Source organism: Cheilinus undulatus, linkage group 15 (assembly GCF_018320785.1).
Source record: "Cheilinus undulatus linkage group 15, ASM1832078v1, whole genome shotgun sequence".
Lineage (NCBI taxonomy): Eukaryota > Metazoa > Chordata > Actinopteri > Labriformes > Labridae > Cheilinus > Cheilinus undulatus.
The window spans coordinates 10,778,934-10,790,711 of record NC_054879.1 but is presented as its reverse complement, the minus strand read 5'-3'; the positions used below and the strand labels follow the sequence as shown (position 1 = coordinate 10,790,711).

The 11,778-nt window shown below is 37.8% G+C and overlaps 1 protein-coding gene across 2 annotated transcripts in view; it reads right to left on the bottom strand.

The window, feature by feature from the left end:
• Positions 1-3,933: 3,933 nt before the first annotated feature.
• pcbp3 (poly(rC) binding protein 3) overlaps positions 3,934-11,778 on the bottom strand; it is a 129,452-nt gene continuing 121,607 nt past the window's right edge. For both annotated transcript variants that reach the window (XM_041807221.1, XM_041807222.1), the window contains exon 13: positions 3,934-11,511. In XM_041807221.1, coding sequence (XP_041663155.1) covers positions 11,475-11,511 — 37 coding nt within the window. In that variant the 3' untranslated portion in view covers positions 3,934-11,474. The remainder of the gene's footprint in view (positions 11,512-11,778) is intronic.

Genomic DNA, 11,778 nt, shown 5'->3' with positions numbered 1-11,778 from the left:
CTGGGATAAACCAGTTAAACTCAAATACAGGATGTCCTAGCTTACACAGGGCAACTGGCATCCCTCGCACTGATGATCAGTCACCAAAGAACAAAAATAGTAAGAGTAAGTTGAAAAGACAATATCATAATGACAGAACAGATTAACTATTTAACAGTAGTATTATATAGCAAAGTTTGCTGCAAGGTGATGGTATACCTCTATGCTGAGCTGACTGTGTGGTCTACCAGACTTCTTAATCCAAAGGCCACATCCTGCTTTGTTTATGAGGTTAATGGAACAAGATAGAATACAATTAATTCTCCAGCCTTACAGGATACCTTGAAGCAGTGCTACTTAGACGTTGTTTGACCATTTTTCTGAGTAACAACTGGATAAATTTCAGTAAAACTGCAAGAAAATTTACATTTCTGATGTTTTTCTTTGGGGGTCTACAAGCCACATGTCAGAGTGCATTGTGTAGCTGCAAGAAATATGATTGGCCTGTGGCTTTGAAGGGCGGGGCATAGCAATAGGTCAGTTGTTTTGAAGTTGATACTTTCAGTAGAATTAGAATCCAGTTTTATTGCCAAGCATATTTTCATATACTAGGAATTTGACTTCCTGTTTGGTGCAAAACAAATAACAAAGAGAAAAATACAAATATGAGGATGCTTGAATAGATTATGATAAAAATACTGAATCAAAGCGGAGATTCAATATATAATGTAAACCTTATGTTTGTATAAAGGAGCAAAACAGGAGAAACAGTACAGATGTGTATGTTTACTGTTGAATAGGTAATGGTGCAGTTTTATCAATGATCTTGCACATACAGTGTGCAGTTGTAAACAAAACAAACATGATTTTTGTCTGCTGGTCCAAGGGTTCAGTTAGAGTCTGCAGGGGGAGGGCCAGAGTACTGTTCAGTACTGTTCAAGAGGGATGTTAAAAAAAGGTCTAAATCTGGGGCGCACAGATGGCCTTGTGGTCTGGGGTGCCACTCATGTGTACGGGCAGCCTGGGTTCAAATCCAGCCTGTGGCCCTGTGTCGCATGTCTCTCCCCGCTCCCTCTCCTGTTTCCAACTCTATCCACTGTCCTTGTCTATCAAATAAAAGGCACAAAAAAGCCCAAAAAATAAATCTTAAAAAAGTCTAAATCTACATTATGATTTATATCACAGTACAGGTTTCAAAATTTTATTTTATCTCATTTTTTAAATGTAATTTTCACCTTTCAACAAGGTCATTTATATATAGATGTTATTGGTTCACATGCTGCATCATGTTGGTTGTGTGAACTGTATTCTGCAACAGTCTTTTGCAGTACTTATCTGCTCTCCATCTTCAATCCTGTTTTGAAATAAGAAGTAAAGTAAGTCTGAAAATCTTCTCTTACCTCTGCTGTGTCCATGTGACTCTCTTCTTCCACTACCAGTGTCCACCAGGAGAAGCCAAAAGCAGACAGAGTCTGCTGGTGACTTCATATCCATGGAGGCATCGTGGCGGCCTTTTATTGGTTTGATGCTTCAGCTGCGCACATCCTCTAAAATTACCAGGATGCAGACACAATATACAGCAGTGATACTCGATGAGTGGCTCTTGAGCCACAGGTGGCTCTTTTGTGATGATTTGTGACTCTTTTGTGTCTTAATTTGAAATATTATTCCCAAAAAAACCTTAAGAAAGGGAAACTTTGACCTCAGAAAAAAATCAATTGCAAGTCAGATTAATCAGTTAGTTTCACACACTTAGATGCTTTAATTATTTATTTTTTGTCTGTATACTTCCATTGCCCTTCTTTGCATATTTTTGCCCCTTTTTACCCTTTTTTGGCCACTTTAATCAATTTTTTGCTGCTTTTAGCCAGTTTTTGCCACTTTCACCAATTTTTGCCACTTTTATCCAGCTTTTCCCCTTTTTCACCAGTTTTTGCCTCTATTATTTTTGCAATTTGCAATTTCCCCCCATTTCTGCCACTTTTTGCCCGTTTAAGCTGCCTTTTACCATTAAATGACACCTTTTACCATTTTGCCACTCTTTGCTGCTTTTTGCCCATTTTAGTCACTTTGACTCATTTTTGCCACGTTTTTGGTGCTTTTTTTGGCCATTTTTGCCACCTGTTACTCATTATTTTTGTCACTTTACCCATTTGTGCCCTTTTTCCTTCCCATTCTTGTCACTTTTCACCCAGTTTTTTTTCCTTTTTAGACCTATTTTGACCTTTTCAGTCATTTTTTGCTACGTTTTTGTTGCCTTTTTGACCATTTTTGCCACCTGTTACTCGTTTTTTTGTTACTTATTACCCATTTTTGCCTCTTTTTCCTCCCCATTCTTGTCACTTTTCACCCAGATTTTGCCATTTTATGCCTATTTTGCATACGTTTCGCCCATTTGTTGCCACTGTTTTGCCACTTTTTGGGCATTTTTTGAGCACTTTAATGTATTTTTATTGCCACCTTAGCCCATTTTTTTCACCACTAGGATTGTGGCTTTTGCAGGGGTATTTTTTGGCAATTTGGCTCTTTGGATGAGCAGGGCTGGGCAGTACTGATATGCAGTATACATGTGACTGGTAGAGGCAGGCCTGCCTGCAGTATGATTGGTCCTTTGAAAGTTTTAGCAAATTGGCCCTCTCTAAATCTGATGCATTCATATTAATGTGTGTGATATCTCTGAAAATACTCTCTACTACTTTAACAAATGTTAACAGAATTACAGCTCTAGCCGATGATGTTATTTTGTCGCTTGGAGTTGGCAAAAAACTACACTGAGGACAGGCTTCCATCTAGCCACTCTGCCATAAAGCCCAGATCAGTGAAAGGCTGCAGTGATGGTTGTCCTTCTGGAACTTTGGCCCATTTCCACAAGGGATCTCTGGAGCCCAGTCAGAGTGACCATCAGGTTCTTGGTCTCCTCTCTTACTGAGGCCCTTCTCCCCTGATAGCTCAGTTTGGCCAGGTGACTTTTTTCCATTTGAGAATTATGAAGGCCTCTGTGCTCTGGGGAACCTTCACTGCGATTGAATTTTTTGTAGCCTTTCCCAGATCTTTACAATCCCGTCTCTGAGCTCTGGAGGCAGTTCCTTTGACCTCATGGCTTGGATTTTGCTCTGATATGTACTGTCAGCTGCGAGGCCTTCTATAAAGAAGTGTGTGCCTTTCAAAATCATGTCCAATCAGTTTGATTTACTTTAATTTGACTCCACTCAAGGTGTAGAAACATCTCAGCAAACATTCAGAGAAATGGGAGGAACCTGAGCTAAATTTCAGGTGTTTTTGCAGAGTCTGAATGTCAATGTGGTACTTTAGTTTTTTCTATTTTTGATGAATTTTCTAAGATTTCTAAAACTCTATTTTCACCTTTTCGTGATGGAGTACTGAGTGCAGATTAATGACAATAAAAGGGACACATTTTTTTTACTATTGTATGCTTTAACATAAGAAAATTGAAAAAAGGTGAGGGGGGCCTGAATACCTTCTGAATGCACTATACAGTTAAGTATATAAACAATTAAATACTCATAAATAAGGGAAATACATATACGAATGGAAAATTAAAGAGTAAGCATACTTCAGCCTTATGGTTAAAAAATCTATCACATCATTATCGTTGTTATTATTTTACTAAATCAAGCTAATTTGCATTCAATTTTAATTGTTTTGTAAGACATCTCTAAATCCCTAGCTTTCAACATTAAATACCTCAAAAACTGTAAATGGTCAGATAAAGAGTGTCATCACTTTACAAAGCTCTGAATTTAACTAGACTCTTAACCTTTGAGTTTTCACAGACAAACAAAGGTGATGAAACAAAGTTAAACATCTCAATAAAGGAGTCAAGACTCAGGTCAAGGGAAAAACACAAACTTTATTCTCTTCTTTTTACAAAACATTTCAGAACCAACCTCAATAAATAATTAATCCAAATACAGACCTCAAAAAGGCAAATAGTGTAACTTAAAAAGAACCAGACATATCTCTTCAAACAGCCTCATATAGTGCTAAACTTTATTTTTTTGCTGCTCTAGCACAATAACAGAACAGAAAGTGTTCAATGACAAAGAAACAGACTGAGAGGTGTTTGAACAGAACTGTGAGGGATGAATACATGAGCACTGTCATGATTATGTAAACCGGAATAATAACGCTCAAAAGGCAGCTGAGATGTTTGCAAAGTGGCCTCCAAAGTTGGCCTCCATATGAAACCGGGTAGCTGGGAACCTGACTGACAGTATCAGCTACATTTGTGATAAAAATCTGTAAATGACGGATGTAATAAAGAATAAAACAAAAATGCTGTTAGGCTTTAATCAGCATTTCTTTTAGGCCATGTTTACAGGACAATTTAATCCAAAAACATCAACCTTCTGTTAATTTTTGGCTGTTCATTCACATGAAAACTGAATTCTTGCAACCGGAAAACAGGATCTGGAGTGAAAACTTCTAAAAACGCCACTGTATCATTGTAGTAATGATGGAGACCTCCACATATGGACATTATGGTTCAAGACAGAAGCCATGCATGACATCATTGCAGGGGGGGTAAAGGTTAGAACTGGGACTGAGCCTAACTATGTACTTAAGAGTCACTTGGAGTGGCATCTCGTCATCCATCCACACAAATATCCATGTGTTAACCATGTGTAACCGCTTTGAAAAAGGAAGACTATGTGCACATGCACATGTTCACTAAGTCACTACTAACTACAGACCTGGCATGAGTATTGCAGGACTTTTGGTCAATTTTTGCCAATCTATGTGCAGGTTGGTTTGAAAACATCATCAAGCTGAAAAAGAAATCCACAAATCCACAAATCCAGTGGATCATCCCCGTGTAAACATGACCTTAGTTTGTTCATATTGGAAACACATCACACCAGCTCTAACGTGCTGATTTACATTCAGAATGTAAATGTGTAGCAGTGGGTAAATGTGAAATGTTTGTGCCCGACCAACAGTGTATCACTTTTCTTGTAGAATAAATGCCACCAACGATCCATTGCTGTAGTTAACACTCAAAGTAATGCATATCCAGGCTTGGAAGTAGATTCTGTGGTTGCATCAAAGTTTATAAATAGAATAATTTAAACTGAGTGACCATATCAACATACGTAATACCTGATAGAGTGTCATGACTGTAAATGATGAAGTTATAGATGGCATTGTCTCACTCTGTAGCCAAATTTTGGGGGGAAAAGAATAGGAGATACCATTGGGGTCATCATGCAATAATGAGTAAACCTTGGTTTTCGGGGTAGAGCTTATATAGTCAAATCTGATTGGTCAGATTTTGCCTAAAGTCAACTGTTGGTCAAATGTCTTTCTTTTTGTGCATATTGATACACACTCTTAATGCAACATAAGAAATAAACCATGTGATTATGTGTTTTTGAGACCTGGGACAACAGTTCACAGCAATGGTTCTCATTGTGGGGGTCGTGTTAAAAACTTGTTAAATATCAAATAAAAACCTGATCATTTCATGAGATCTATGCTGAAATAACAATCATGTGTAAAACATCCTTAAAATGTCAGTCTGCACATGACTATTCTTCAGTTTGCACAACTGTGTTCAACTATGCTTCAACCATCCCCAGGTACCGGGGGGGTCCCTGGTCTCTGGCCCCTTTATTTTGGGGGTCACAGGCTGAAAAGTCAGAGAACCCCTGGTTTAAAGGATTTGATCCATCCCTTCTCTCACCTAGTTGTGAAATTCTAGCCATGCTACACGTGCATTTACTCAGAGGACTCATAGCTTGAATCCAGCCTGAAAAAATTAAACAAACCCTCATACAACCAAAACATGAAACCTACAGATTTTTATTTCATAAGAATTTTACATTGCCAGCACTTCGTTTTCAGAGACATTAATGGTACTTGGAAAGTATTTGCAGAATTTGAGCAACCACTGTTTATTTCATCCTTTTTTATCTGGCATCTGAAAAGTTATCTGTATTTTCTTTTCTAAAATTTGTGTTTTTAAAGATACTTTTGCGACTCTGCTAAGCCTTATCCTTACAAACATTTAATACTCCAAAAGTACTGATGAACTGTTATGATTGGGAAGCAAGCAGTAAGTTGAAGTGTCACCAGTTAATCTAACACCAGTTTAAACATGACACTGTTTCTCTACATCAAATAGGTAGCCTTTAATTTAAACTTTCTGGCTGTATTTTGTCAGTTAATATCAACATATATTGAAGTATTTTATAGTATGAAGTTTAATTTATTTTAAATGACCTCGAAATATTCCCTGACCACCAAATAGACTGTTTCATGCATCCATTGCATGATATATTTAACGTCTATCTGGGAAATCTCCCATACTAAGTGTTTGGGAAGGGCAGGACATTTACAAAAGTTCTCAGAGGGTGATTGGACGAATGTTCTGTCTGTCATATTCATGATGAGCCAATCAGAGTGACAACACAAAATAAGGTGGTAGACATGCACAGCTCCAGTGCTAACCTGAGTTTTGTTTAGATAGCAAACAGGCTAACACATGCCTTGGATCTTCTTTCATTAATGATTTGATGCTTTAAATTTAAATGGCATGAAAAATTAAGATAAGTTCAGAGCTTCCTTTATATTCACATGAATCAAACTTTTCTCCCTGCAATGTGCAGAGCAGTGGCAATGCAAAGCAGAAGAAAAAGCACAGCAAAAAGTTGGATTGTATAAGATTAAATGCACCAAACTACTTATAAAAGCAAACAAATATGTGTGAGGAGACATAATGAGTTAAATTATTTAGCTTAATTGTGTGGTTTATCTCTTATGTGGCATAAAGTGTTTTAGTGTTGCATTAAAAAGTATTAAGACCTCATTTATCACAAGAAAGGCTATAAGGCATGACTGATTTTGAGAAAACAGGCAGATATTAAAATAATAATTAAAAAATAAGCACCCTGTATAGATAGAGTGGAATGATCTTTGTTGAGCAAGCAGGCATTCAACTATGAGACTGGTAGTAAATGATGAATGAATCATTGAATTTCTCACTATTTTGGGTCACTCCTACTCGGTTTTGGTTCATTTTCAATTCAGTTTAAGAGAAAACAATCCATAGTGTGTTAATGGTTAAATAAACTATAGATTACCATGTGAAAAGGTAATCTGTAACAATGTGATTTGATAAATACTCATTTCCTCTCCTAAATAAATCATTCTACCCCAAAACCCTCTGAGCTCACTGAAGTTTCTGATACAAAAGACACCCATAAATGTGTGTTTCATAGAGTATGATGTATAAATGTTAGCATTTGAAGCATATTTAATGATACATTCAGCTTTAGTTCACAAACACCTGTTGGGTATCTGCGCGTGTTAAACTAGGACAGATCAATAGCTTAAAGAGATGCCTGGTGTAACCAAGGAGATATTCTATAACATAGCAACTGCAGAAGGGTCATACATGAATATTATGTAAGGCTTATTAGTAGCTTGACATTACCTGCATAACCCATAACTGGTTCAGACTGTGGATATATATGTCAAAACATACCTCTCCAATGTGTCGTGCTACTCAACTAGAAAGGCGCCACATTTCTTAAAAAGGCAACTGAACTACGTCAGGCGTCTGTGTGGGAAGCAGAAGAAAAACATCCATTATTTGACTAATGAGAGTCTTGCTTCCCAGGAGCCTTTCAACCCCTTTGACATACATGGAAGAACTTAAATAAGCTACATGTGATGGCACATATACATGAGTCGATTCACAGACCGCTCTGTGTGGCCTATTTGCTACGAGGTGGCAGCATGAATAACATGATTACATCTTGGTGGAGTATAGGTGAATAAAGTGGGGTTTATTTATAACATGCATTTACGATTTCACTCCTAGCTGTGACATTTTTCCTCTCTCCCTTTTTGTCAGCTCTCATATCAAACCCGTAAAAGACTGATATGTGCGTGTTACAGTGTGTGTTTATTGGCGTCATTTAGATTGGAGTCAGAGTGACGACTCATAAATTGACTGTTTATGGTGTGTTATATGCGCATTCACCATCCAGTCTCTGTTCCAACCTGTTTAACATGGAGGTAAATTGGAAATGCAGTTTTTTTTGTGTCATGCAGACCTTTGTATTGTGTTCATACAACACTACGACTAACAGGCAAACATCTGCAGGCACAGAGAAAAGCACTGATTTAATTCAGTATAATATCAGTGGTGAATACACAGGAATAAAACCCCTGATAGGGAGATTCATGTAGGGATTTTGTGATACAAAAGCACCAGTAAAGATTCTAAAGTAGTCTTGAGCTGGCTGCACACTTAACAAATTAAATCACTGGATGCACTCAGTAGACTAGTGGTTTTCATCTTTTTTTTGCCCAGATCAACCCAAAATCTGAAGGTGCATCACATTCATATCCATGCAAAATAGCCTCTTTAACTCCATTTCAGAACAGGCTCGTGTTTGCTGCACACAGCTGCCATGCATGATCACTCCGGCCTGCAGCTTTCATACCAGATGTGTGTTGGCTGTGTCTCCCTGTTATCACAGCCCCGTCTTACTTAGTAAGTTTTACCACTATAAATCTTGCTAAAAGTTACTTGATTCATCACCAACTGAGCAGGGAAAATACAAAATAACAGCATTCTGTACAAAGAACAAGATTTTCTCCTTAACCAGGCTTTTATTTTGAAAAGCGCAAATCAGAAGTGTAATGGTCTTGTGTTTATCTTCTCTGTGACATGTTCTACCGATGTGGACACAGTAAGCTCCAGCAACAGTTGAATTTGGGTTTTTGAGCTATTTTCACTCTGTTTCAAATTAAAAAACAGTGGCAAAATATCTAGCATGTGTGGAAGTTCATGCCAGACCCGTTTCCATATATTCTATTTTGCTCTCTTATGCTGCACAAGGAGTAAATTCTGATTGTTTTCTTGAGATTTCAACCAATTTATCCTGCCATCTCCTCTTGAAGAAAGCTGGTTTTCTCATGATCATGCCATTATTTCTTAAGATCTTGAAAAAAAAACCCCCACCAAAATCTATGTTATCGTGGCATGGTGACATAGTAAAATAACATGTTTGCATGCATGTCCTCCCCATTAGTTTTGTCCTGTCTCTTTGTTCAGTCATGTTTGCTCCATCAAAGACCAAGTTTTTCCTTGAAAGAAATTCAGTGAGAAATTTGAGTCACAATGTCACGTCTTGAAAGTGGTGGTTGCCTTATAGCTTGACAATTTGAGAATCACGGTGCCAAAATGAGGGAAAATGGCCCTCTATTTGGCATTTACCAGTCTATTTTAGCCTATAGACGTGTGTGGCTTGTGGAATTGTTCTCAAATTGTTTGACTGGTGTGCCTTGTGACAGGTCTAGGTGTGCCATGGGTATTTGCACAACTGTATATTATACAACTATACAACTAAAGATACAAAACAATTATAAAAGAGGCTATTTTGCATGCATCTAATGTAAACATGGCTAGCCTTAAGATTTTGGCTAAATCTCAGGTATGCCTAGGGCAACAAAGTTTGAAAACCACTGCTTTAGATTTTCTGCTGTTCTTCCCTGATGCTGGGAAGATGATGCTGCTGAGACACAGACACCCTACACCCAGTCTGGAACAGCCATAACATGCGCTACAGTATCTTGTGTTGCAGTAGAAATTCTTAAAGGCAGTGCCATTTAAAAGGAACCCTACCTGATAATACAAGTTCATCTCTTATGTTTATAAAACAAAAACACACTAGATATCTGCATTTCCAGAAGATTTCAATTTATAAACTCACCAGGAGACTGCCATGTTTTAATTATTTTTTTTCTCAAATGCAGATATGTAGTTAAGTTTTTTGTTCATTACACATATGAGGGATGCAAATATCTATTCAATGAAGTGACTTTGTCTGATCTTGCAGAGTTCCTTTGAAGGAACCATCGCAGTAGATGATTGAAACAGACCACACAGCTGCCATTTGTTATAAAAACTTCACAGTGGAGTGTCAAAAAAGACAAGATCTCACAGAAACACGCCTAACAACAAATATGGATCTTTAAAATCCTGGCTGAGAAGATGGCATGGACCCTTTGCAGACGTGTTACTATTCTGATGTCATGTATTACAGAGGACAGCTAAGGGGACTGTATTGACACTGGGCTATGCATTTTGGTTGACTATTATATTCCAGCATTTATTTGTGGGCAATAAATGTAAGAGACAGTAAGTGTGTAGGATTAGCTGAAATAACACATATATCAGTGAATTTGTCAAATGAAGTAATTCACCTCAAGGGCGCACAAACAGTGAAACTTGAAAAGTGGACTGAAAAAGAATCAAAAGGCCTTGATGCCTTCCTAGCTGTCCTCATGAATGCCTCTTTGTTTAGTTTTTCTTCAGGATGTCACAATATGCTTTGCAGGCTAAAAGACAAGGCATTCAAGAATATAGTCTTCCTTTTGAGCATCTCATTTGGCTGAAAGTCACCTGTAAACGGCGTCACATTTTAAACCCTCATAGGCTACAGACGTTTTCAAGCCTTAGCATTAGCCCATGTAGTGCTTCTGTCACAAAAGAGGTGCTGCTATGGAAATCAATCTAGTGTGTCTAATACTGACATCTGAAACTTTCTTAACTTTCCTTGTACAAAATGTGCACTACACAGATCACTGAGAGGAAGTAGCTGCCAGTGAGAAATGCAAATTTTGCCCCTTCAGACAGACTGTAGCCAGAGGAAACAGACTGTGTGACATTAGATGCAAAAGGTCTTTAATAGTGTTTGTTTGCAGCTGGTCTGATTGGCTCCTGTGGGTCTTTTGTCAGATGAAATCCAACTTGACATCACAAATATCAAGCATGTTAGGTATTCATGATGATTTGGAAGGTTCAACATCAATCAGGAGCAGTAAAATAATCATTTTGACACCACAAACTTGGGGATTATTTGGACAAATAATTGGTTATGATAAGCTTTATATCGAGTCACACCCCTTTCGATTGTTGGGGATGTCTAACCAGGTCTAAAATCAGGCTTTGAATTATTTAGTGTGCAGCCAGCTTAAGTTTTTACAAACCCCTTGATGCCATCAATCGAAGAAAATGTGTAAAAACATTTAAGTTAAGGGATTCCTTTACATTAATATACTTAGAAAAGTGTCACTTATATAACTGCCTCAGTTTAAATGTCTATACTACTCTCTAGATTTGCTTTGCATTTACTTTCAGGCGCCTTCAGTTTAAAACAAGAAAATCAATATGAAAAAACATGAGGTAAAACAAGGTGGTGCAGTGTGAGGTGTAATGAAAGGTACTAGAGTGTCAAAAAAGTAAAGTGACTTTCAGAAACAAAGAAACAACAGAGTCTGAGGATAAATGTGTGAAATCCTAGTTAACTGTGCCGATACGTTTACAGTAGATACTAGAAATTATAAATAGTTAAACTCACTCAAATATCAGGACAGTCAAACACAGAGAAAAGAATCAACTAGGTGCAATGCCATTTGCTCAAGGGTCATGTGATGCACTGAGGAGAGATGGGTAGAAACTAGAGAGTGCCCATTCCTGTGACTTCAGACGTCAGCCTAGAACAGTTCAGGGAAGGTTGGGGGGGAGAAAGGGGAGAGGAAGGGAGGGGTGGACAGAGAAAATAAAACAGCTGTGAAAGAGGTCCTTTGGTTTGAGAGTGAAAGTTAGGCTGCATTAAGACCGGGCATACACTGTGGGAATTTATGTCAGATGCAGGGCTGGTTTTAAAGTCAGGCAGTGTATGCTTGGCCTTAGTGGTTGATGTTTTTATTCATATATATTTTTTTTCTGTCACAGCTTTAAAACCATATTCTTATCTCTCT